Source organism: Eublepharis macularius, chromosome 5 (assembly GCF_028583425.1).
Source record: "Eublepharis macularius isolate TG4126 chromosome 5, MPM_Emac_v1.0, whole genome shotgun sequence".
Lineage (NCBI taxonomy): Eukaryota > Metazoa > Chordata > Lepidosauria > Squamata > Eublepharidae > Eublepharis > Eublepharis macularius.
In genome coordinates, this window is record NC_072794.1 from 55,584,032 (window position 1) to 55,611,772 (window position 27,741).

The 27,741-nt window shown below is 40.3% G+C and overlaps 1 protein-coding gene across 1 annotated transcript in view; it reads right to left on the minus strand.

The window, feature by feature from the left end:
- Positions 1-3,330: 3,330 nt before the first annotated feature.
- CDC7 (cell division cycle 7) overlaps positions 3,331-27,741 on the minus strand; it is a 29,030-nt gene continuing 4,619 nt past the window's right edge. Inside the window, exons 2-12 of the mRNA XM_054980680.1 lie at positions 21,306-21,394; positions 16,072-16,155; positions 15,691-15,826; positions 14,913-15,006; positions 14,694-14,836; positions 13,339-13,585; positions 11,065-11,160; positions 10,123-10,292; positions 8,893-8,975; positions 6,058-6,207; positions 3,331-4,858 (exon numbers count right to left, since the gene is read on the minus strand). Of these exons, the coding sequence (XP_054836655.1) occupies positions 4,464-4,858; positions 6,058-6,207; positions 8,893-8,975; positions 10,123-10,292; positions 11,065-11,160; positions 13,339-13,585; positions 14,694-14,836; positions 14,913-15,006; positions 15,691-15,826; positions 16,072-16,155; positions 21,306-21,387 (1,680 nt within the window). The 5' untranslated portion in view covers positions 21,388-21,394 and the 3' untranslated portion in view covers positions 3,331-4,463. The remainder of the gene's footprint in view (positions 4,859-6,057; positions 6,208-8,892; positions 8,976-10,122; positions 10,293-11,064; positions 11,161-13,338; positions 13,586-14,693; positions 14,837-14,912; positions 15,007-15,690; positions 15,827-16,071; positions 16,156-21,305; positions 21,395-27,741) is intronic.

Here is a 27,741-nt window from a genome sequence, read left to right on the forward strand (position 1 = left end):
TTTGGCCACAGTTCTTTTAGATGAGTAAGTTATCTGTAACACGCTGAGCTGAAATTACAATTACATAAACAGCAGAAATTACTAAGACCAAGGCCCCAGGGTTTTGTGGGTTTCACAATTTTCTGCAATCAATATTCTGACATCTGCAAACATTTATCTTTAACAGCTAATGCCAAAAGCAGTAAAAGAAACTCCATCACTTTACTCTTCTAAATATCTTGAATTAAGTATTACGCCATTAAAAACTACTTTTCCTCTGCAGCTCTGCACAATTCTTCACACCTTATATGGAAAAGTTTCATTATCAACATTAAGATACATGGAACTACATGGAATTTACATAAATATTAAATAGGATTCAGCCAGTTTTTCTCACCATCACATCCAATTATCTTCTTTACCACACACACCCACCTCACATAACTCTTCATGCAGGTTCCATGACCCCTTTTTTGGGTAGTCCAAAGGGCCCCCTCCTCCCTTTTTCATCAGTGAAAAATAACTGTTGGGAATCCACCCTATTATTTATTCACTCTACAGAAAATATATTTAAAGTGGCCTATAGGTGTTTGAGAGATCAAATAACTGCAATTGAATATCTTTAAATACACGATGGCAAATGCTAGCAGTGCTGACAAACATTTTCTGCTGAGGATACTCATATTTGGTAGTCTTCAAAAATTGTTCCTTTTTGGGAAAAAATAAGAGCAATTTAAGAGGTAATGGGAAAAGACCTTCCATAATACACTTTAACTTAATAGATTATACAAAATTATAATGCAGGAACACACAGAATTGGTGGCCCAGACATTAATTTTGAAATTGCTTCTATGTAAAAAATGGAAATTACTGACTGAACACTGCTTAAGGTGACCATGGTAGATGCAATTGAAGGTGAAATTTACAGCACAATCCTGTGGTAGAGGGGGGGCGCAAAAGTGCTCAGGAAGCTGACTAGGAATTATGATGATGTATCTTGCACATACGCTGTTGTAACCCCCCTCCTATGATGGCGCAGCAGTCTGGTACCGCCCTGGCCAGGTCCCCAGCCTGCACTTGGCAAAGGTGGCTGGGTGCAGGCGGAACTGGGATGTAATTCCTTGTTCTGTGTGCTGGCAGACAGGATGCGAATTAGTCCACTCCCTAAACTTTCAGGCAAAGGAATGCCCCCAGCAGCAGCAGAAATTTACGCCTCAAAAAAGATGGCATAGCCCATGGGAGCCCATTGTAAGGGACAAGTTACCCTGCCCCAGACCCACCTACGTGGCCCAGCAGAGCATAGGATACCAACTACCACAGTGCCCAATCCACTTGTGCCATTACCGTGGCCGAGCCCCCTCTCCAGTACCCAATCATTACCCCACCCACCCTACATACCTCTGGCCAGTGTGCCCATGAACCCAAGTAAGCAGGGATATGGGTGGAGGCTCTACTTGAGAGCCCTCTGTCACAGGGACTTGGAGTGCAAGGCAGGAGAGAGTGGACATGGTGGCAGGGCAAGAACATGTAGGGGGGACTTGACAAAATTTGGGGTGTACCTTGCACTCACATACAAGAGGAGAGCTAAATCTTGAATGTCTAATAACTCCCTTTCAAGTTACTGTACAGGTAACCGGTCCTGAGTCTGGCTCAGGGAGGGGCAAGGGTACACTGATAGGTCGCTTGGGACCCTCACTCCTCACCGGTGGCACCCTCAAATACTTGACTCTGTGGTTGAGGCTCGCCAGTGGGTGGGGTGTGGCCTCTGCCCACAAACCGACACAGCCCATGCCTGCCCAAGACGTCTGCCCAAGGAGCCACGCTCAACACAGCTGTTTTGAAAGAAGAGCTCCTAGCTGCAGAGGAGAGAGTGTGGCTGTGGGTTGGAGTGACTGGGTGCTTGCTCTCATAACTCCCCTCCTCTGGAAGGCACATAACCCCACAACTGTCTCCCTCACAGGATCAGAGCTCCGTGCAGCCACGGCAGCAGCAGAACATCCAGATGCAATTGAGGAGCAATTTCCCGCAGGAAGGCCTTTCATCACCAGTTTGGTGTAGTGGTTAACAGCAGCAGGACTTTAATCTGGAGAACTGAGTTTGATTCCCCACTCCTCTGTTTGAAGCAAGCTGGGAGACTCTGAATTAGTCACAGCTCTCTCAGCACCATCCACCTCACAGGGTGATTGTTGTGTGGATAGTAACAACACACTTTGTAAACCACTCTGAATGGGCGTTAAGTTGTCCTGAAGGGCAGTATATAATTGAATGTTATTATCCTCATCATCTGGCTGCTAGTAGCACCTGCAGCAGCAGAACCACCGCTGCCACCCCACTGGGACATGGGCACACCACAGCGGCAGCTCCAGCTATGGCTAGAGCAGGGCCAAAGCCATCGCCCTCCTCATACATGACTCTTCTTCCCCTTCAGGAAGGTTGCAGGACTGTAGACTCTCCAGCAATGCTGGGGGCACTGAGCGGCCTGGTGTGGCCTGGGTTGCCAACCAAACCTTGTTTAGGGAGAATACAAGTGGTAGATGCTGTGACCACTTCAGGACCTCCCGCAGCTGCTGGCCAGCTTCTCTATGCTGGGGTGGAATCGCTGCTCACTGCAAATGAAAAGATCCTCCAGATATGGTAGGTGGGGGAGAAAGGAGTGGGAGGCTCATCCAGCTCAGAGGGGGAGGTGACCAGCAGCCACCAAACTATACCGAAGCTGAAAAGGCCTAGCCAGCAGGGAGGTGAGCTTTAGGATAACTTTCTAAGGGTTAAGGATGAAAGATAAGAAAGGATTCATATGAAAAGCTGGTTTTTATTAGTTTTTTTTTTAAAGATGCAGTTAAAATATTTCAAAGGACAATTAAGAATAAACAAGGATGTGAAAGAAGAGAAAGAAGGTGTTAGTCTAATATTTGTTTTCTGTTCTTTGTGAATTATGCACTTGTAGAAATGCTTGCTTATATTTGTTTTAATGGTAACTAATACAACAAACATTTGAGATAAATGATAACTAATACATTACTCATATATGAAGAACTACTACAGAGAAAGTCACCATATAAGTATCTTCTCTCTCAGCTTTACCAAAATCAGATCAGATATTTTCCCTCCAGGTACAATTAGTACAGAGCCTGCAATGAATGTTTGAGACAGGAGCTCTTTTCAACTAATTTGTAGTCCAGTCTTATGCAAGCTTGTCATAAATAAAGACTAGAGAGTTCAAAACCATGGCCTTAATGATCAGTATTCTGTTTTGGTATAACAAAGCAACACAAAAATTAAATTTCTACTGGACAAATTCCTTCCCTATTAATATTTTGACATGATATATTTCACCTTTATTGAAAAAACAAAAACTTATTTTGGCCTTTATTGCAAAACTAAAAGTTGACACAATTCAGACATACAATCATTAGACATACTATATGAAAGAATCAATGAGTGAGTGGCTGATAGACCCTGGCAAAATATACAAGGTGCTTTTTACATAAGCAAATTTAGATTGTATATAATGTAAAGCAATTGTACACATCCCAAATGTTTATGGAGCAGAGATGAAAAGGTGTCACACTTCTCTATGAGAAAAGCAGTTCCAAGAATACAGGTAATACCATTTTTCCCCCTCATTTCACCAAACAATTCATACAAAGCATAGCTTTACAAGATGCCCTAAATCTTGGCCTTTTCAATTGCCATTAATGTTCTACCTAGGTGCTTGAACATGAAAATTACATCGATAGCTAAATGAACAGGACAATGGGAACCTAAGCAGGAAACATTTGAACATTGATATACTAAGGTAGTTATGACTTTCAGTTGTTTACATCATCCACAATGAGATTATTCAGAAGGACACAATACTTTGGATCACTAGAACTTCAAAACTGTTTCTTTCATAGAAACAATGCAAATGTGTTATTCACCAAATATTGCAAGTTCTCTATTCCACTAAGTAATCCTTTACATCTGCAAGAGTGAAGCACAGACAATTAAAGAATGAAAATTTCCTTTATCAATCAGATATTGGCCAGCCATTTAAGGTACATATGAACAGGGATCTGAAGCTGGGATACAAGAAATGTGTACTCCTTGGAGTCACAAACAACACAGTACAAGAGATTTTCAGGCAGGCTGTTTCTGACAGTGTGCATACCTCACTTGCCTTGCTCTGAGGTGCAAAGGTGTGCTGACTACAGGAAACATGCTGGTGGGAGTATCTCAGTGGTGCAACAGAATCAGAAATTATTAGGTACATTACCATGAAAAAAATCTGATCCAACAATAAACTGTCTGTGGTCAGTCTTCCATCAGAAGCATATTTAATAGTTGATCATCTTTATAGGTACAGCAAGCTGCATGCTGTTATGACACCAAACAAATGACAAAAAGATCCTGGTTGGGGCTTTGATTTAAAGGATCTGTCGATGGCAAATACTTCTAGTGTTACTTCTCTATGCAGTAAGTGAAGGAAAATGAGTTGTGGCTTTTCATGGGTTCATATTTTTGAAAAAAGGATGGAGCAAGGCATCCTTTGCAGTTATTCTTGTAGCAGGATTTAGGTCTAATAGCCTATCAAGGAGATCATAGGCGTCATCAGGAATATTGTCCCATCCCTTTAGATCAGCTGCTTTTTCTGAAGTCCTAATATCTATGCCATCACCTCCATGACAATTTTTCTTCTGATAGTGGGTGTCGTTTTGGGGTGTCTGCAACACAGACTCTGAATTATTGCTTATTTCAGCTGATAACGCATGCTCCCGAGAAAGGTTAATCTGTACATCACCTATCGAAGTATCAGAGTTAATACATTTTCCTCTCAGCCTTTCACACAGTTTTCTTAAATCCTGTGCTGGGATTTCTTTGCTGCATAATATTGATTTACCTGCGTGAAAAGCATGATGGTTAGACTGTTCGTTACTCAGTATGCAACTGTGGTTTTCAAAATACACAATTCTAATAATAACACAAAGATTGATATATACACACATTCATTAAAGTTAATAGTGCTACACAGCTGCCAACGAATGTAGCTCATTTGTTACTTTCCAACCCTTTTATAGGAATGTGGCATTTTCCTTCTGCAAGTTTTTTCCCCGTATGCTAAAGCATCTTTTACACAGGAGGCTTGATGGCCAGGATATGTATCTGTCACATTACTACTTTGCAATGAAACACAAAACAGGTAGCGACATTGGGGCAAGGCCAGATGAAACAGACTGAGGCCTAATGCAGCAAAACCTCACATTAGAGCAGATGACTGGAGTCCTAGCTTCTCCATACTGATGGCATTATTCTATGCATGCTTACCTATACTGAAACAGAAGAAGTGGTTAAAAAAAAAAGGCTGTGTTCCTCTCTAAAATATGAATTTCTAGGAACATCATCTGCTTTACGACATACTAAACAAATTAATTTACTCAAGTGCTTTTATTTTCATTAATACATTTGTAAATACAAAACCAATCTTCTGTTTGTTTGTTCGATAATGTGCAGAATGGTTATTCAAGTACTTTAGTTAGGAATTGATTTCTAAAACACTACAAATGGCTGATTACCAATACACTTTATGGTGCATGAAGGTGTTCTTTATGTGTGACGATAACAATGCAGTCACTGGCCATGACTGACTAAGCATAAATGTATATTTATGAACTTAATGTATAATAATATGTTTAATACATGACTAACCATTAGCTGAGCTGCTGTGATTTCTTTGATGAAAAAATAAAACAGATAAATCCAAAGAGCTCTGAGCCTGGGGTTGGAGCCTACCAGATTTCTGCTCTGTCTCTTCCCATTTCCCTGATCCCTGTAGTAACCATCCCTCCTCTGAGGTTTTTGTCCCTCCCCACGAGTCCCACCATCTTCAGCACTTTCAGTGGTCAAGGGTCCATCTCTTCTCCCTTCACCAGTTAAAATGCTGGTAGGATATATCCTCTGGTGTTTAAAACAAAGAATTCCAATGCCACTTTATATGAAGTTAAAGCAGCAGCTGGGGAAATATTCTATAGAAACCAAACTAATAACTACAAACAGATTGAACATACATTTAACTATAAAAAGAACACAAAATTTGCATACCAAATGTTTTAGCAGCCTGAATAGTTTCCTTGGATCCACGAATAGTCATGATCTGTGCCAAAGCTGTTAAATCATCACTTGCTTTATAAAATGGATACCGGCCACTCAACAAAGAAAGAAAGATGATCCCTGCAGCCCATATGTCAATTGCTGCAATTAAAAACATATAACTTCAGCTTTTCTCCCCTATGAAGCATCTGAAGAACAGAGCTCCGATTCTCGAAAGCTTACACTCTGAAGATCTTGTTGGTCTCCAAGCCTCTGGACTGAAATCCTGCTGTTCTGTTCTACTGCAGACAAACATGGCTACCCCACCTAAAACTTTTCTCCCCTATTTTTAAAATACTGAGGAATGGAGCTCACAAGTATATTTTAAAATACACTTGCTCAGACATTTGTTATTATATGTTGTTTTAAGGTCAGAAAAAAATCTTGCTGTACATGAAAGAGGACTACTGATCTAAGCGAAGCTACATGTGTATAATTGTGACACAAGTTACAGCCAATAGTTACAGCCTTATTGCAAATGCAACCAGTGTCATGATAGCATCCAGGCCACCCAGATCCTAGTCCAACGCACTAACCAGTACACATACTGGCTAGTATTTAGAATGGAATATTAAAAACAATATGCTTGTCAAAATGTTTAAATGGGAACTCTGCAGCATTGTCCCAATTCAGAACTCCACAAGCCGTCAGCAAGATCCTACGTGTGGGTTTCTTCCCTCACTTCAATAGACTGAACACTTCAGTGGAAAAGTGTTAAACATATGTTGAACACTCCCACTGAAAATCAGCAGGACTTAAATATGTTTAATTTGGGGGACTGTGCCCTAAAGTTCCTAATGCTTATTAAGAAACATGATCCATATAATTAAGACACACTGATTTTAATGAATTTGCACATAATTGTGTTTTGGTTCCATCAATGCTAGCTGTTACCAGTGATTGTTTTTCATATTTGATGAAGTATAAATGACATGCGAGAAGGGAAAGACCAAGCATGATTGACACATTTTAGATTCAAGAACATTTGCCAACCATCATTGTACTTCTAAGACGGAAGAGGAAGAATAAGCCAGCATCACAAGCTGGGCAGTGTCAGACTTGGACAAGGGAAAGTCCGAATTGTATTTACTACTCTCCCACTATAGGTAGACAGCAGAGAACTGAAATAGTTGCTACTTCTGACAGGCATGAACTTCCAAACTACTAATGGGGGAAAGGGAGAGAAAGTAGGTTCTGTTGCAATCGCACTACAGCTTGCCTGTTATTGTAGCCCAATGGAGGAATGATAACTTGTGTAATTTTTTGCCGGGGAAAATTCTTGCTTCTTCCTGTTGTAAATGAAAGCCACTTGCCCCTTAAGGAAACTCACACATCTATGAGCTCCAGCAATAACATGAAATCTGTTCACTCAGTGAATGGAGTGGAAGCAGGGGGTGGGGTGGAACTGATATACTGAGTAATAGGCTGGGAGCAGTCAGAGTTTAGAGCTAGAGATCTGGGGTGTCACAGGAAGCCAAGATTAATGGGATTTCACATCCTCAGTTGTTAAACACACTGATGCATAATTTCTCAAGGCTGGTTAATGAAGTTTGGCAGGCAACAGAATGTGGACTGGCTATTCTACCTTCCATGTAACTGGGAAGGATGGGGTTAAAAATATCCTGTAGTGAGGAAGGAGCAAGGAGGAAAGGAAACTAGGAAGCAAGAGCATGTGAGGGAGAGCACAGCAGCTGTTGCCAAGGGCATCTCCTACAATGACTCCTGTCAGGTTCCCCCCCCACATCCCTCAGAAGGGAAGAGGACATGTATTAATGTGCCAGTGTACATTAGATTATCTTGATTGTTTCATTTTCTTAGATTCTGTCCTTGTTATTGTCGTTCGTTACTCTCTGTACTCTTGCATTGGTATGTTTTAGAATAGAACTTAGTGAATAATTACAGAGAGAAACTGCATGTATCCTTACATCCTGGACAAATTTCCATTTCTGGTGCCCCCTTTCCCTGAATAAAAAATAATAATAGAATAATGGATTATCTGGAGAGTGACAGGCCTATCAGAAAGCTCCAGGTGCTCAGCGGGAGTCCTTGCAGAGAACGAAGGAATTTCATCAAGACATAGTGGGATCCTAAGAAAAACACCACTACAGCTTCCTCCAGGCACTTCTCTCTTTGGGCAGCTGTCACTAAAGAGTGACACAGTGGGAGGAAAGGGAGATTGGCCTGAAAGGATTGTGACGTTTCCCACTCTCGCCACCCCTGCAATCATTCTTGAATGTCTCTGTTCTGGTGTCAAGCAGAAGGAAAAACAAAAGGAATACTCAGTTCTCACAGTCTGCTTCATGTGTATTATGCAGTACTGATCTAGAAGGCTAGACAGCCTCTTCCCAATGCACACAAGCTGCCCTATGGAAATTTAGGGGGAAATACTTATGCACCAGTAATACTAATGGTGCTCATTTGACACTCACTGACTTAAACATTACATGTTAGTTTTTATAGTATTTTTAAAAAGCTGTTTGTAAGCATGTTACATTAATTATGCTTTTTCTAAGAGCCATAACAATGGAATATGATCTCTCAAAATCTCTGAAGCAAAATTAGTGAATGCATTATAAATTTTTTAATGGATCCAAGCCAAATGTGTATGAATTTTCTAACTTCCCCTCTATTTAATAGCAGACAGAAGAGAAAGTCCTGATACTGTTTCTCAAATAAAACACACGTCTCTAATTTACTTTTATTTCAGGTAGCAAATATGTAATCTAGAGGAAATTATTTCAATAATTTTAGATAAGACGTATCTAGTTCCTACTGGATCTACTTTACCTGTAGTTTGAGTAGGGCACTTGGTTAATACCTCTGGTGCTCTGAATCCAGGTGTGCCTGCCCTTGGGGCAACCTGCTGACGCCTTGGGAGTTAAAACAGGAAACACAGATTTAGGAAAATATGAGCTTTTTTGTGGTATGATAGCAAAGTGCTCTTTAAGGTATGCTTTTATGCAGTAACATTACTGAACATTCTGCAAGATAACAGAACCTTTCCTTCCAGAGGAGTTAGCCGTGTTAGTCTGTAGTTTCCTTGTTTCCTTTCCTTGTTTCTCATTTATTCCTCCCAGTCAAGAAGCCAACACACTCTCTCTTCTGGATTCAAAGACAGTCATTCTATCATCAGTATTAGATTTCTGCAATGCTGGGAGTGAAGCTTCACATGCAGCTCGAAGATTTACATTTCTCTCGCTAATACAGACCTTCACTCAGATAACTGCATGTGCTCAAGATTTGTGCTGCTAGCTAGGACAGCCAGATTAGCCTGTAGTTGTGAGGAGCCTGCTCTTGTGTGCAAATCCCATTCATCAAACCCCAGAAAATGAACAGCTCGGACACAAAACATTACAAGTGTTATTTACTGTTGTATGTTGTCAGTAAAATTGACATTCATAACTATACTTTGGGTGCCCTCTAGGTAGCAACCTGGGAGGGCCTCCTCAGTGGTTGCATCAAAACTCTGGAACCCTCTTCCTAGAGAAATTAGTCTGTCCCTTTCTGCTGCTGTCTTCCACCAGCAGGCAAGGATTTTTTTATTTCAACTTGTGTTCCCTCAGTGATCCCAACTAAGTTTTAATTATTGTTTTGGTATTTTAGCTTTGGTTTTGTGTTTTTATTTGGTTTTAATGGTTTTTAACACACATTTGAATTGTGCATGTTTTTAATCCATTAGCGGTTTCGGTGGCCCTGAAGATGGCAGTAAGGCGTGGTATAAATTTATAAATAAATAAAATATACAAGCCAAAGTATACCTGGCATTCCCATACTACCAATGTTATAGATCTTCTACATAAAATTATTCAAGCAACTATAACAATCGGAATATGTGCATTCTGAGAATAGCAGTACTGAAAGTGAACACCTGTATGAAACAGTCAGGACAAAATTAGCATTTAGTATGCATTTCTGCATAGGTCTTATGCTATCTTGCACTTAATATTTGTCCAGTTACTCTACGCTTCTAACATTCTTTACAGCACAGTTTGGCTTTCACATATCAAGGATAATTACCTTGAGAGACAAATATTGCAGACTCTATCTTTTGCATAACAATCACAGGTTAAATTAGCTGGACAAGCGCTGGCAGCTTTTTTGGTTAAGCCACTGTTCAGAGTAGAAGTTTTCTTCTTTGTTGATAGTTTTCTAGATGCAATATCTGTCGCCCTGGGATGCTTTATGAGCTGCAAGTTATATTTTTAATATAAGACACATTTAATCACAACTCTGATTATAGCTATTCTTAAAGAAATAAAAATTGCATTAAGTAACATTTATTGAGGCAACTTGCCAAATTCATAAGACTTGCTAGCATAAATCCCAATGGCTATTAAACATAGCAAGGTATTTCAAGAATTCTGTTTTTAAAAGAATAAGGAGTATGGGCCATCAAGTCACGACTAACTTATGGAGACCCCATCCATGCGGTGTTCCAGGCAAGAAATGAGCAAAGGTGGCTTGCTGCTGCCTTCCTCTGCACAGCATCCCCTGTCTTCCTTGGTGGTCTTCCGCCCAAGTACTGGCCATGGCCAACCCTGCTTAGCTCCCAAGCTCTCACAAGTTTGGGCTAAACTGGGTTATTTGGGCTGCTATTCTGATTTTAAGGGGATCTAAATGAAATTAGACATTTTACTAACTGCTACTAATATCCAGAATATTTTAACAATAGGGAAAGAGTTTTGTAAAGACAAAAACATGCGCATTCAGTCTTCTTCTCTATTATCTAGGACATAGTTGGCAAATTCAAGTAAAACAATTTTTTTTAAAATAAAACTTCTCTGTCTCTCTTGACCACAGTTTTTTTTGTGCCATCTCTAGTTATACTGGTACATTGCTAGAAAAAGAGTAACTAACATGCAGTTTACATTCCATGTAATTAGCTTAATCTAGTCTTAATACACAATTAATTGTAAATGTGTTATATCAATCACTTAATCAATTTAAAGCAAAGTTTACTTTAACTGTAGAGTTGTCGTGAAATGTGGAACTTCGGACATTGAAATTTCTCTCACCAAAGACAGATCGCTGAACAGAATGGCACTCAGAGCCCTCCTACAATGTCAGAAAGTGGACAAGAAGGAGTCTATCATTAACACACTGTCAACTGTAATCTATCTTCTAAAAAGTGTTAAGTGAGATACCACAAAAATCAGCTGCATGCAAGCAACTCAGTGAACTAACTTCTTGTACAGAGCACATAGTCTAGACTAAATACTAAGCATACTTGCATAGTGAATCATGCCTCACTTAGCAGAAAGGGGCAAGCATTTGTACTGCTATACATTTTCTTTATAAAAATTCATGTAAACAAGAGTCCTGTTCCTCAAAATTCACTGTAAGGTCCTTGGCTATCCAAAAGTTAAGAGTATGTTTTCAAAATTCACACAGCATTTCCATACACTTTGGCAATTTAGATAGATGAGGCTGAATTATATACAGAGAACCACTATTTAAAAAGACTGAACTATGGAACTAAGATACACATCTAAAATTCTAATTTTGTAATTTACTACTACTTCCCCGTTTCAGGAAAGAAACAACTCATTTTGGAAATGAAATAGCTGGAATATGAATTATGCTTACATGGGCATTCTGATGGTCCTTTAAAATAGTTGAATTGCCCTTATAGACAGAATGGTGGTGGAGGAAAGTGCCATCAAGTCATAGATGACTTATAGCAACTCCTGATGGGGTTTTCAAGGAAAGACACTAAATAAAGTGGTTTGCCATTACCCACCTCTGCAACCCTAGTCTTTGTGGGAGGTTTCCCATCTAATTACTAACTTAGGTCGACCCAGCTTAGCTTCTGAGAAGATCAGGTTTGATAGAATAGGAATCAGTAAATTGTGGACAACCATGCAGGCTTGGATTCTAAACTTCCTTTCTGTTAGTGGTAGGCACTTCCCACTTGTGGGAGAAGGGTGAGTTTCACCTACTTCCCCCTCTTATGATGTTCCCAGGGGGTCTACTGGCCCACAAGGGCACAATTCCAGTAGGCAAACTTAACTGTAATGGGAAAGGAGAGACAGAAGAGTTTCTGTTTATACAGAACAGTTCTGCTTGTGCTGTGTAGGATCCGGGCCAAACACTCCTGGCTTCAGTACATATTTTTATACTGGACTTCATTCTTTTTCTAGCTGTTCTATCCACACTGCACTTTATCCCCCCTCTTACTACTTCAGGGATGGGACGGGGGTGAAAGCTAAAGCAAACAAGTCAGTTATGGTATGCATATAATAACTTGCATATTATGGAGTCAGTGATATGGATTTTTTCCATTATTCTAAAACACTTCAGAAAGCAGAATGGTGATTTCTAACTTCAGGTTAGTTCATGGGGAATAGTATACACTAGATTGCAAATATAGTCTGATAAAAATGCCTTGGAAATACAGAAGGCACTGTTTTCTTGCTTTAATAACATTAATTCCATGAATAGGAGGGTATTAAAGACTAATCCATGCATGTTGTTTACCTACTGAATGTATTCTCTAGGGTCATGTATTGGAAGTGTACAAAGTAACATCTGAAACATCAACATCCATCTCTTCCTATACATTCACATAATAAAACACAAGTGACTGCAGGTTGTTGATATGCACATGTGGTTAAATAAGCATATAACTATAATAGCCAGTTTAGTGTACTAGTTAAGTATGATGGGACTCTAATCTGGATAACTGGGTTTGATTCCTCACTCCTCCACTTGAAGCCAGGGTGACCTTGGGTTAGTCACAGCTCTTCCAGAGCTCTCAGCCCCACCCACCTCACAGGATGATTGTTGTGAGGATAATAACAACACACTTTGTAAATTGCTGTGAGTGTTAAGCTGTCCTGAAGGGCAGGATATAAATCGAATGTTGTTGTTGTTATTATTATAATGATAGTGTACACTGAGCCTAATATTTGAAGCAATACACCTCAGGACAGAGAAGCATTTGCAATTGAAGGATCCAGATGTAGGATTTTTTGTTATTCTGTAAAAATTTATTTTATAATTTACAGTACCTTGGTAAGCCCCTCAGGCAAATGCTGTGCTAAGAGTAATTACTACAGAGAAACTAGTTTCAGTTTGGTGAGTTGCATGATTTTATAAACAATTTTTATTATATAAGCGCAACTATTCTGAACCACAGATTGAAATTTTATTCTAGTATTACATCTCCCCCTGTTGGATGAAGCAATGTATTAAGTGTATTAACAAACAAAAATTAAGGAAGTAGTACAGAACCTTTCTTTTGTGTCCTTGTTTAAGAGGTGTTTGTGAAAAGGAACCAGGCCTTTTAGTAGCCGTTTTTGTGGCTGGCTGATGAAGTAGCTGTCTAGGTGCCGTGGAAATGACAGAACCTTGACTTCCCAAAGTTAGATGAGGCTTATATGGAAAACTTCCCTGCTGGGCTTCAGACTGAGCAACTTTCAGAAGATCTATTTTTGTATCGGGAGTTCCTTGTGCCAAACCAAAGTCAACCAAGGCATACCTAAAAGACAATTTAGGAGAGACACACCAGTAACAATTTAAAATTTATAATTCATGTGTACTTGGGTTTATCTCTGCCACAAAAACTAGCAGTTTCTGATGGCTCCTTATGTACTTTAGCTGCTGTCTTGAAGAAAGAAATGAAGTCTGTATGCCTGACTGTGCTGTAGCCTGTATTCCAAATACATATATTTGATTTAAATAGCATCCTTTTGGCGCCCTTTGTGAAAAGTCAGTTATTTCCACTCACTTGTTGAACCATAATTTGGGGGGAGGGAATAAAGCAAGATTCTTTACTTCAAAATATATGTGCAATATCACTGAAGATTAGCTTCTGATGGGATAATATGAGGAATCTTAAAGGGAATTTCCAGTTCTCTTTGGATGAATGGTGAAGGAGATAAAATACTGAAGAATAGCAGGAATCAGCGAGCCCTCAATAAAGACTATGAAATATCAACCTGACTGTTCCCTGACAATTAGAATGGGAAGTACTTCAGATTGGTTTATTGTCTGACAATAACAGACATTAATTTAGGGATGTAGTATGGTTGCAGATAATGACTGAGAGCTGCTGCCACCAAAGATATGCTAAGTGGGGGGAGGGGGAGTTTGCAGCACATAAACCAGGGTTGAGGGCTATAAAGATTAACCTCCCTCTATTTTTCCTCTGCAAGCCCTTCCCTGTAGCACGTACAGATTTAGAAAACAGGAGGGAGTGGCAGGCAGGCAAAGGGTTAAACACTCCCTTCCCCTGACTGTTGAAATCACATCCTCCCCTGCTGATTTGCAGCTGTTTGGCAGCAGTTCATAATCCTGCATCTGCCACTAAACACTCAAGGTGGCCTTAGCTTTACTGACTAGGTACATGTGCTTCTGGACCACAGAAATAACTAAGTTTACTATGTTCCCCATATGAGTCCAGTGGGTGCAGCTTAAAGACCAACAAGATTTTCAGAGTAGGAAAGCTTATACCTTGAAAATCTTGTTGGTCTTTAAGATGCTGCTGGACTAGATCTTGCTGTTCTACTGCAGAGCAATATGGCTATGCACCTGAAACTATACTCCCCATATGAGACCATAACACAGTCAAAGTGAAATAGACTTACTCTTTCAGTTGTCTGTTATATAGGAAGTTACTAGGCTTGATATCACGGTGAACAATGCCAAAATGATGAATACGCTTCAATGCTTTAATGAGATTGAACATATACTCTCTTACTTCTTCAAAAGAGAGAGAGTTCAAGATGTCCTGTAAGAATGGTAAAATAAATAACTAGGACATGATTTGTAATTTTAATTCTTAAAAAAAAAAGTTTGAGACTCACCAAAAATGATTCATGTTCCAGGTATGGCATAACAATAACCACATGATCATTTTTTCTAATGCAATATTTAACTCCCATGACGTTATCCTGTCCCCTAAAAGGATGAGGAAAAAACCTAATGTTATTCTCCACATACCAGGTCCATGTTGTCAACATGATATCCCCATACTCCATTGTGTTGTGTCCAGGAAAAAAACCTCAGCATACTAATTGTGGCTCCTTACTGAAATAGGCTTGGATCCTTCCTGTCCATATTTCCAAGGCCAGCACATTCCTCCAGTGGAAAGAGACTTCTGCTGACACAAGAAGCTCTTCCACTAGAGGAGGCTCCTGAGGCGGCAGAACATATTTCTTGCAACAATGGAATGGACTGGGAGGATTTAATCCACACAAAGGGCTCAAGCAAGAACTATGCAAAAATTATGCAGAATATTGATTACTTTGGCATGGAATTGGAAAAAAAGATTTTCCTGTATAGTACATGTAGCTCTGCCAGTACACATTATCAACATACTTCACTGGTAAATATAGCATGAATTATGTTTGATGTAGTGTGCGTGTGTCTACCATGCCACTGGTAGTTCATTAAAATGTTAACTAAGAACAGAGCTGTACACCTCCTGTTGCATCAAGCTGATCTGGCTATACAATGTACATATAACATATCTATACCGGGATATAAATGGGATAATTTTAAAAAATAATACATCAGAACAACCGCTGAAGAGACTGTTGAGTTTCTAATGAAAGATGATTTTTTTCACATTTCTAGACCTACCCAGCTACTATAAGACATTGAAGTTCAGCAGCAATTCGTAAAGGATGACTGGTAGGTACCAGGTGTTTCAAAGCCACCTTTTCTTCATGGCCTCCTCGTAATTGGGCTATGGCCAAGTAAACGGAACTAAATGTACCTGTAAAAAGGTAAGTTTATTTAATATACATTTAGCATTCTGTAGTTTAAAAGAAATGGCTAATTTTATATTTTAATAAAACACCTTTGTTTTGATAACAGCACTCTACAGTTCATAAAGTTAATATTGGCATGCATAATCAAGAAAGCAACAAAGGCAGTCAGATGAACAGATGCCCTATTTTCATAAAAGTTAGCTTAATCTATATTTTCTAAGAACAGTAAAGCAAACATCACCACATTTACCTTCACCAATTTTCCCCTTAATCTTGAACACATTTCCAAGCTGTGGCACTGCTTGATAAAGCTTCTCAATATCTGTACTTGCTCCTGTTAAGACATAAAAACATTAAAAGATTTCTCTCATTCTAGGATATTACGGAGAATACTTCAAAAATACTCATGCTTTAATTGTGGGAGTCTCCAGGAGTACATCTGATAAAAGTTGCTGCTTTTCATGCTCCTGTCACTAGATGGCATGGCAAGGATGTTACATTACATCTTTCTGCAAAACCAAGGTAACATAAGCAGGAGCCATAGATGCTATTACATGTCTAAATACGCTCTGACTAGGGATGTGCGTTTCGGCATTCAGAATGCCGAAAGAATGCCGAAACAAAAGTGTTTCGGCTTCTTTCAGGGAATGCCGAAACGTTTCGGGGAATCCCGAAACGTTTCGGGTAGCCGAAAGAAAAAAGCCGAAACGTTTCGGGATTCTTTCGTCTTTCATTCGGCTTTTCAATGGGAAAATGCCTCCGTCTTCCCGGACGTCTGGGGGAGGCATCTTCCCACCGAATAAGCCCAAAATTGGTGGGGACCTTCCTCTAACCCTTCTCTAACAACCACCCAAGTTTCAGACAGATTGGACTTTGGGGGGCCATGTTATGGCCCCCCAAAGCAGGTCCCCCCATCCTCCCATAAAGGAGCATCTTCTTCATTATTTCCTATGGGGAAAAAATGAAGAAGCAGGCTTCCTTTGCCAGGGGTGGCATTTTGCATGCAAAATGCCCCCTTACCCTCAGGGGCCCTTCTCCCACCCCTCCTCCCACCCCCCACCAAGGCTCAGCCTGCTCCCACTTGGGGAGGCCATTTCATGGCCTCCCCAAGTAGGTGCTCTAATCTCTACCACTGACAGCTGGGGGAGGCTTGTGTTGCCAGGGGTGGCATTTTGCATGCAAAATGCCCCCCAACCCTCTGGGGCCCTTCTCCCACCCCTCCTCCCACCCTCCACCAAGGCTCAGCCTGCTCCCACTTGGGGGGGCCATTTCATGGCCTCCCCAAGTAGGTGCTCTAATCTCTACCACTGACAGCTGGGGGAGGCTTGTGTTGCCAGGGGTGGCATTTTGCATGCAAAATGCCCCCCAGCCCTCTGGGGCCCTTCTCCCACCCTTCCTCCCACCCCACACCAAGGCTCAGCCTGCTCCCACTTGGGGGGGCCATTTCATGGCCTCCCCAAGTAGGTCCTCTCAGCCCCTAAAGTCCACCCCTTACAGCTCCACACAAACCCAATTCCCCCCAGCTGCCACACACAGACCCAAATCCCCACATTAGCCCCTCACAGACCCAAATCCACCCCCACCTGCCCCACACCCATAACCCCAGGAACAGGCTGGCAAAGGCCAGCCCTCTCCCTTTGTTCCCTATGCTGGGAACTTCTAAACTCTCTTTCCCTGGGCAATTCTGCACAGCCCAGGGGTGCCACAATGGTGGGCACACTTCTGAGTGCCAGCTGGTCCCTGTGAAAGAGCACCTGAACCACAGACACCCTCCCTCAAATTCCCCCACCACCTACAGAGATGGCTGGCCAGCCAGCCCCATTGTTCCCTATGATGGGAACCAACTGCACAACAAAGAATAAAACAAGAACAACACAAAATAAAGTTTTTTAAAAATTATTTTCTCCCTTCCAAAGTACAAGTAGGCAAAGCATTATGACACATAACACCAGCAGTCCCCCACACAGAAAAATAACACAACTCACTTAACATCAGAGAATCACAAAGCACGATTCCTGTCAAAAACACTTTATTTCTTGAACAGCTTTAGGCTACACAGCAGGGGGGGAACACCAAAGGGCATGGCAGCAGTATCTTACACAAAAATAACACAACTCACTTAACATCAGAGAATCACAAAGCACGATTCCTGTCAAAAACACTTTATTTCTTGAACAGCTTTAGGCTACACAGCAGGGGGGGAACACCAAAGGGCATGGCAGCAGTATCTTACACAAAAATAACACAACTCACTTAACATCAGAGAATCACAAAAGCACAATTCCTGTCAAAAACACTTTATTTCTTGAACAGCTTTAGGCTACACAGCAGGGGGGGAACACCAAAGGGCATGGAAGCAGTATCTTACACAAAAATAACACAACTCACTTAACATCAGAGAATCACAAAAACACAATTCCTGGCAAAAACACTTTATTTCTTGAACAGCTTTAGGTTACACAGTAGGAGGGCACAAAAGGGCATGATAGCAATGTACTACAAAAAATAATACAACCCACTTCACCGTTTTTGACAGCAATTGTGTTTGTGTGATTCTCTGATGTGAAGTGAGTTGTGTTATTTTTGTGTAGTACACTGCTTTCCTGCTCTGTGGTGCCTTCCTACTGTGTAACCTAAAGCAGTTACAGAAATAAAGTGCTTTTGACAGCAATTTTTTGGGGGTGATTCTTTAATGTGAAGTGAGTTGTGTTATTTTTGTGTAAGATACTGCTTCCATGCCCTTTGGTGTCCCCCCCCTGCTGTGTAGCCTAAAGCTGTTCAAGAAATAAAGTGTTTTTGACAGGAATTGTGCTTTTGTGATTCTCTGATGTTAAGTGAGTTGTGTTATTTTTGTGTAAGATACTGCTGCCAAGCCCTTTGGTGTTCCCCCCTGCTGTGTAACCTAAAGCTGTTCAAGAAATAAAGTGTTTTTGACAGGAATCGTGCTTTGTGATTCTCTGATGTTAAGTGAGTTGTGTTATTTTTCTGTGTGGGGGACTGCTGGTGTAATGTGTCATAATGCTTTGCCTACTTGTACTTTGGAAGGGAGAAAATAATTTTTTAAAAACTTTATTTTGTGTTGTTCTTGTTTTATTCTTTGTTGTGCAGTTGGTTCCCATCATAGGGAACAATGGGGCTGGCTGGCCAGCTATCTCTGTAGGTGGTGGGGGAATTTGAGGGAGGGTGTCTGTGGTTCAGGTGTTCTTTCACAGGGACCAGCTGGCACTCAGAAGTGTGCCCACCATTGTGGCACCCCTGGGCTGTGCAGAATTGCCCAGGGAAAGAGAGTTTAGAAGTTCCCAGCATAGGGAACAAAGGGAGAGGGCTGGCCTTTGCCAGCCTGTTCCTGGGGTTATGGGTGTGGGGCAGGTGGGGGTGGATTTGGGTCTGTGAGGGGCTAATGTGGGGATTTGGGTCTGTGTGCGGCAGCTGGGGGGGAATTGGGTTTGTGTGGGGCTGTAAGGGGTGGACTTTAGGGGCTGAGAGGACCTACTTGGGGAGGCCATGAAATGGCCCCCCCAAGTGGGAGCAGTCTGAGCCTTGGTGTGGGGTGGGAGGAAGGGTGGGAGAAGGGCCCCAGAGGGCTGGGGGGCATTTTGCATGCAAAATGCCACCCCTGGCAACACAAGCCTCCCCCAGCTGTCAGTGGTAGAGATTAGAGCACCTACTTGGGGAGGCCATGAAATGGCCCCCCCAAGTGGGAGCAGGCTGAGCCTTGGTGGGGGGTGGGAGGAGGGGTGGGAGAAGGGCCCCAGAGGGTTGGGGGGCATTTTGCATGCAAAATGCCACCCCTGGCAACACAAGCCTCCCCCAGCTGTCAGTGGTAGAGATTAGAGCACCTACTTGGGGAGGCCATGAAATGGCCCCCCCAAGTGGGAGCAGGCTGAGCCTTGGTGGGGGGTGGGAGGAGGGGTGGGAGAAGGGCCCCTGAGGGTAAGGGGGCATTTTGCATGCAAAATGCCACCCCTGGCAAAGGAAGCCTGCTTCTTCATTTTTTCCCCATAGGAAATAATGAAGAAGATGCTCCTTTATGGGAGGATGGGGGGACCTGCTTTGGGGGGCCATAACGTGGCCCCCCAAAGTCCAATCTGTCTGAAACTTGGGTGGTTGTTAGAGAAGGGTTAGAGGAAGGTCCCCACCAATTTTGGGCTTATTCGGTGGGAAAATGCCTCCTCCAGGCGTCCTGGAAGACGGAGGCATTTTCCCATAGAAAAAAGCCGAAAGAATGCCGAAATAATGCCGAAAGAATCCCGAATCCCGAATCCCGAAAGAGATTCTTGTTTCGGCTTTCAGCTTTAACGATAGAGAATTTTCTTTCGGCTTTCTACTTTCGGCTATAGCCGAAAATTTTTGGCTTGCACACCCCTAGCTCTGACAAGAGCTTGTTTGTTCTGAAACTTATACAAAACCCTCTAACAACAGTCTTTTAAGTGCTTCAATATTATCATTTTATAAAGGGCAGCTCTTGCCACCTCAGTAGGTTTTAAACAAACATATATATGATATAAAGAACATTTGACAGTCAAGTGTGAAAACATCTGGGTCATAAGCAGCGACAAGTTGGGAAACTTTTTCATGTTCATATATGTACACTTGGAAGGTGTGTATTATTGCATTTAACTAGCCCAAGATACTAACAACAACCCACCCCCCATAAATGCATAAGAACCCAATGGCATATATCTTAATTCAGCTACTTCCATTCTAAAGTCTAGAAAGCTGTAATGCATTGTTTTTCCCACAACAAATATTTTTATAAGCAATAGCAAGAGTGTATGAGACCAAATAAAGTCAAACATATTGCATGACCAGCTACAGAGCAAGAAGGCTGTCAACTTGTATTTACCTAGCAGCAGTCTCCCACATTATATGGGGAAAAGGCTTTTGAAACTGAGGCTAGCTTCAAAACCAGTTTATCATATGGAGTCAACTCTTCAATGGGGAAACAGCCAAAGATTCCAATAATCTATTGCTTCAAGTTTTGAAAGTTCAAGCAGTTATTTTGATTGGAGTCATATATTCGTACAAACGCTTTGACCTCATCACTTTGTCCTATCACTCCCATATTACTTATTTTGAATGAGCTTAAATATAAGAAGGATTTTTTGGAACATAAGGAAGTTAACAGGTACATTTAAAATGGTCAAACACTTTAAAGTCTGACTTTCTCTACAGGTTTGTCTGTATTATAGTATAAAGTTATCCCTCAGCTCCAATCAAATTTATATGAGTTGTGTTAAAAGAACCTAACCATCCCCACTGTATGCCAGACTACTGGTACTGAAGGAACCCAAGTGGACAAGAAAATGAGCACTAAGGAAATGAGCAACAAAAAGGACAACATGATGTGTTAGAGAGGTAGGTATCTTGATCTATTGCAGCTAAAACAAAGATTCTTGCAGCATCTTAAAGACTAGTAGGTTTATTGTATAAATGTTCATGAATTATAGGCCACTTTATCAGACAATGTGTTAAAATTCATACCTGTCAGTTTCTTGTTGTGTTCATATTTCTTACATGGATCTTCACAATGCAAGAGAGATTCATCCTCATGAGCTGCCTCCATTGCAAAGCTATCAAAAAGCCAACAACAAGACTGTGAGAATAGTAAGTGACAAGATCTTTTCAGGATCAGAGGGCTATGCTCTCCAGGACCAGACAGGTTCAAATAAATCTTTTCCTTTCCTCAACAGCTTCTGCACAAAGAGCGACCCCACAAAATAGTGAAGTAGATGACAAAGATGTTTGGGGAAATTGAATGGTATATGCATTTATTTAAACGTTTATGCCTTTCCTCTTGTCTAAAAGCAGCTTAAACATAATCAAAACATTAAAAATTAAAACCAAATAAAATAAAAAAATGCTCAAATACCCAACTCCAATGCCTGCTGTTCATACACCATCATCAAATACCCTGGAAAAAACCATGCAGTACCTCCTGAAAATCTCCAAAAAGGGAGCTCCCATCATGTCTTCTGGGAGCCCAATTCAACAGAGTAGAGGCCACAATGGAAAAGGCCCAGGCTGCGACCAAAGCCAGGCACCATCCTAGTGGGGGAACAACTAGCAGATGACTGTAGCTTGAGAAGACAGAACTTTAGATATGCAAACCCTGGCAGGGAGGGGCTTTAAAAGTTATAACCAGCACTTGGAATTGAAGTCAGAAACAAACTGGCACTTGATGTTGCTTTTTCAAAATGCACCAATCAGCTATCTCCGGACAATAATTGGGCTGCTGCGTTCTGGATTAGCTGCCCTTTCTAGATTATCTTCAAGGGCACTCAATGTAAAGCATGTTATAGTAATCAATTATGAGATTACAAAATCATGGATCAATTGGCTGAGTCCAAGAAAAGAGAAAGTTAGCAAACCAGACGTAGCTGGTAGAAGGCTCTCTTGGTCAGTGTACCAACCTGTTTTTCAAACTGCAAGGATGGATCCATGAGAACCCCAAGTTACTAACCTGCTCTGAAAAAGCCAACACCACACAAACAATCCAGGACAAGTGGATCCAATCCCTTTAAAACATATTATGTACATTACATAGCTTAATTCGGTCCACTGAGAAGTCCCACATGGTTTAATGAGATTAACTCTAAATAAGTATACAAATGACCAGGTCTTTGAAGTACTTTGCACTGTAGCGCAGAAAAGCATTAAAGAAAATCAGCAGAACTTATTTAATGTAACAACATAAAGCAAATTGCTAGAATAACAAAAGGGCTTGTTATTGGCAATAGAAAGTTTTAAAATTATTTTGATTTATTACTAGGTACTACTAAAACATCTAAATGTTGAAGTAGCAGAAGCTAGAATGGATATTTGTAGTGGGAAACTGCTCCTTTTGTAAACTGTTGGAAAAGTCTGTTGCTTTACCAGCCAGCAGGTGGCACCCCTAGTTACTTTTAAGCAATATCACCTTGTGAGAAATTTGACATGAATAATTTAAAATTTCATATTTAAACTGAATTTCATAAGAAATACTTTATACAAGAAACTGTTATATATGCCATCTACTTAAAACTTATTTTTAAATAAATGAATATAGAATCTTATCTAGGATGAGGATATTCTCCACCACTGCTTTCAATATTCAATAAATAACTCTGGTCTTTAATAACTCTGGTCTTTTCATATTAATCAGTTTTAAAAATATTGCTATATCCCAGATCGAACCAGTTGTACAATAAAGGAGTCGGCTTTTCCAGTGACAAACCACTCATATTTGGTCAGCAATTTCTACTAATACAAGTTACCAATAAAACAAAACTTGTACTGCACAATAACCTGTCATTTTGATGTTTTGTGAAAATATTTCTTAAATTTTACAACAGTTGCTCATTTCATTCAGAAAGTAGGGGGAAAGTCAGTTTTTGATGCATTAGAAACACACTTATACAGTTACTTCAGTCTAAGCCCACTGAAATCAGTGGGAGTAACTTTGCATACACTAGGGTTGCCAGGCCATCGTCTGGCATTCCTGGGAGTGTTGGATGTAGGGCAACTGGCAGAAGGAATGTCTCTATGATATTAACTTAAGAGTTTATGGAGAAGTCCAGGGCATTACCTGATACCACATACTGTTTTTCACCTTGATTTGACATTGACACAATGTCATTTCCGTGCCCCCCTTTCATTGGCCCAAATACAAAAGTGGATGTGAGTTCCATCTGCTAGGAGGTTGCCAACCAAAAGCAGGAAAAACATAAGCCTGGATTACACTATAGGTCTCCTAAAGTTATTGTAAGTGAAAGAACAAAGTTTTCCAAATTTAAATTGAATTAGATACCACAAGTACCATCTTTTTTTTAAAAAAAGTGTCCAAATCTGTGACCATAATGACACTGAAGTTTTCCCCAAGTAGGCCTTTATCCCATTTATGGGTTAGCTGAATCACCACCAAACCCTGTTTGTCATGTTTTTCTAACATACTAATAAAAAAAGCAAATAAAAAGTGTCAAGTTTGAAGTACTAGCGTGGTCCCTGTTCTTCTTAAAGCCACGTTTTATAGGCACTTTAAGAAGCACATTAGTGCAATGAAAATCTGACAGTGTAGTATAAAATGCTAAGTAATGAATTTAGACAAGTTACAAAATACAGCAATAGCTATATATACAAAATTATTCCATATGGGCATCCTTATTTTGCATAAATAATTTTATTTCACATTCTTAGTTAGATGCAACCTCACTTACTTGAGCAGTATTTGCAAATACTCACTACCTTCAATACACCTAGCAATAATGGCAATCAGCACCTGCTCCTGAAAATGCAAGCTATTTCTACTGAAGTATGAAAAAAATCAGAGGGAAATGTTGTAAAAATCACTCTTTCAAAAACATTATCATGATTAGGAATAGGATTGCCAACTACTCAAGATTCCCAGTGATAATTAGAAATTGCTCACAACTATATACCCTCACATCAAGGTGTCCAAATCATGCACTCAGTTCAGGATGTTCTTCACTTTCTCTGGTCTGAGAAAAACACATTAAATGGTATAAGCAGCCATATAAATCATTACTCTGGTGCACCTGTCCTAGCTATGGTGCCAGTCTTCATTTCCTCCCCCCATATTCTTCCAAGAGGGGAATATCTTTTTGCCTAACCATTTAAGACAACTATCAAAAGAAAGGGAAGACCACAGAAAGCCACCTGGAACATCCATATGGAGTCTGTGTGCTGATCCAAGTTAGATGGGTGTTTTATATACATAACATTCTCTATCACCAACAATCATAAATTTCTCATATAAATGTGTGTGGCATGGAGGTGGGAGTACATCCAATGCCTTCAGAGAGGATACACGCAAAGGTAACCACTGTCCTAGAGAAAAGTAGTATATTTTATATTATTTTGATTTTTTTAATCCAGGCTAAATTATTTAATAGAAAATTTTTTTGAAGCACAAGCAGGCAAGGAAGAAAAATAATTGAGACATCCCAGAGAACAAGGCATTTTAACAGCAACAACATTTAATTTATAAACCGCACTTCAGAACAATTTAACATCCATTCAGAGTGGTTTACAAAGTGTGTTATTATCCTCATGACAATCACCCGGTGAAGTGGGCGGGGCTGAGGGAGCTCTAGAAAGCTGTGACTGACCCAAGGTCACTCAGCTGGTTTCAAAATGAGGAATGGGGAATCAAACCCAGTTCTCCAAATTAGAGTCCTGCTGCTCTTAACCACTACACCAAACTGTCTGTTTAGTTTCAAGGAATCTGATCAACTTGAAAACAGCACTTTGCCTAGCCAATTAACCTCTCTGTGATAAGTACTAATTCCATATATTTTTAGTATGTGTACTTAGAACATAGGACATTGCTGAAGTACTTTTTGCCTTGTACTGAAGTATTCAGTTCTCATGTTAATGAATAACCACTTACACAAATGCTATTAAAATACTTCTCTTAGACCGTGGATATCTCAGGAAGCAGATAATGAAAAAATATTCCTTCACCTTTCATTACATGGTCCAGTCCAGAGTCAACCCATTTCATTAGCATTTGAGAAGTATCACTGTCCAACTGCTATTTGGAAGATGTGCAATGATTAGATGGACCCAGTTGAGACATTCATTGTCAAGTGATTACATCACAAAGGACATTATTGTAATGGTAATGCTGAGATTAGGGACTGCATTTTCCCAACAGCCCCTGCCTCTGACCTCAGAAACAGTTACCTTTTCTTGTGTGGATGAGGCAAAATAAAGGGAGGTAAAATACAGAAAAGGGGTCTGACAACTGCAGCCCAGGAGCAGGCTTGTGAGAACTGGAAGGTCATTTGTAGGGACTGTGAATGCTGAAGCAATAAAGTTCTACTATTCAGATTAAAGGTAGACTTTGATTAAAACTGACTGAGCTAGGAGAGCTCTAGGAAGGTCAACCACAAATAGTCTACCACTGAACATAGTATTTCCCACCCTTGGTGCATGAAGCTTTCCTTTTCCTATACCAGTTACCCATGAACTAGGGTTCATATAGAAATTGCTAGTCTAAATGTGCAATCCTAAGCAGAGTTAGTCCAATCTAAGCCCTTTGAAATCAATGGGCTAGTATCACCAGGTCTTATATCCTAAATGTGCAGGAATGCTAGTAATTTATATTGACATTACATTACTTTAACTGCTGTGGACACTTGGTGGAGTCCTCTGATTATCACATCACCCCAAAGATTACCTTTTGAAATGAATACTAAAAATATCCCTGTGTGCCTATTACAAATAGATGATTATAATTTTAGATGGACACTTTCAACAAGGCTTGTACTGGCAAAGTTGTGCTGTAATTCAAAGATTATGTTGATTCAGTGATTAGTGGCTTCAGGAAAATCAAGATTTTGCTCAATAGAGAGTTCAAGTTATAATAAGAGACAGTCTTCGAATTTGAAATATAATTTTTTTTAAAGTGGCAGGAAATGGAAGATGTGATTGTAGCTTTCTCCTCCCTTTTAATGGGCTATGCTTCATTTTGTTGTTTCCTACAAACCTTTTATTCCAAGTGGAATTTAATTTTATTCAATTACAGGAATTTTAGTATCCTAAAATTTACCTTATTTTTTCATTGGAACATAAGCACCTTTTTTAAATGTTTGGGGGAAATATTAGTGTCTTGGGTCAATTTCCATTAATTAAAGATGAAAACAAAAATAACTGGTAGAATGAACATTTTTCCTCTTTCAAATTCACATTTTATTTTCATTCCACACTTTTACTCAAGGAGCTCACAGCATACATGGTTTCCCCCTTTCTGTTATCCTCACAAGAACCCTATGACTTAGCTTAGATTGTGAGACAGTCATCAGCCCAAAATCATTAAAAGAGGTTCGTGGCAAAGTGATGAATTGTCTAACATAGTCTGGTAATAAAATAAGTTTCAAATGATAGCAAATTAAGTTTCAGTAGGCACAATGACAAATATTTAAGGGAAAAGGTACTGCTTTATCTTTGATTTTCTTTCAGCACAGAACAAAAGACAAAGATCTACACTGTACAACATTTATATAGCACGGTTCATACCTATGGCTATCAAATCCCTGGATGAAAAGTAACATGTCCTTTTAATAGAGATTTAATGGGATGTTATTTACCTCTATGACATGAAAAGCTTCAGCTGCCCCTTTCCATACATTTAGCATCCAATAAAAGCACAGGACTGTGAGTAACCCTATCCATAACCCAGTTAAGCAACTTTTGCTGATCCCATTCCACAGCTTTTAATGCAACATACGTAAGCCATATTGGTTTGTAACCTTCTTCTCTTTTGGTGGTCAAAACACAAGACTGGGGAAAATCCAGATAAGATGGGCTATGACTATCCTTAGTCTGAATGCCCCCACTCTTAAAAAATGGCTGGGGGGAATTGAGAAGAAATAAGAGCAATGATGCCAGAGATATAGCTTGCTGCTATCTGTGCTGTTTCCGCAATAGGACCCTACAATTTTTGTTCATGAAAAATGGCTAAGTACGATTCCATTTAATTGGAGTATTACAGGCATCTTTCTTTATATTTTTTGTCCAGTTAGACTCAAAGTTTCTATCAGTCCTCTGCACAGGATTATAAAATGCCACCTCTCCACCTTTCACCTTCAGACTTTTCATAGTTTATTTTAGGCTGTTAAATGAGACGGTCTGCAGATTAAGGTTTAGGGGTCAACAGTACGCTGGATGATAACACTCACCTCTACATATCTATAACTAAGCTCCTTAAGCAGCTGTCATTGTCAAGATTTGTCAAATGGATGAAGGGAACAAGATGAAACTGAATCCAGGCAAAATGGAGCTGATTTTGTTGGAAAAGCCAGCATTTTGGAGCTGGCTGATCTGCTAGATTATTGATGCATTATGATTGGCATTATGAGGAGTTTGGGGATGCTCCTGGAGAAATAGGTGGATGGCATTGCTAGGAACGCTCTCTTGC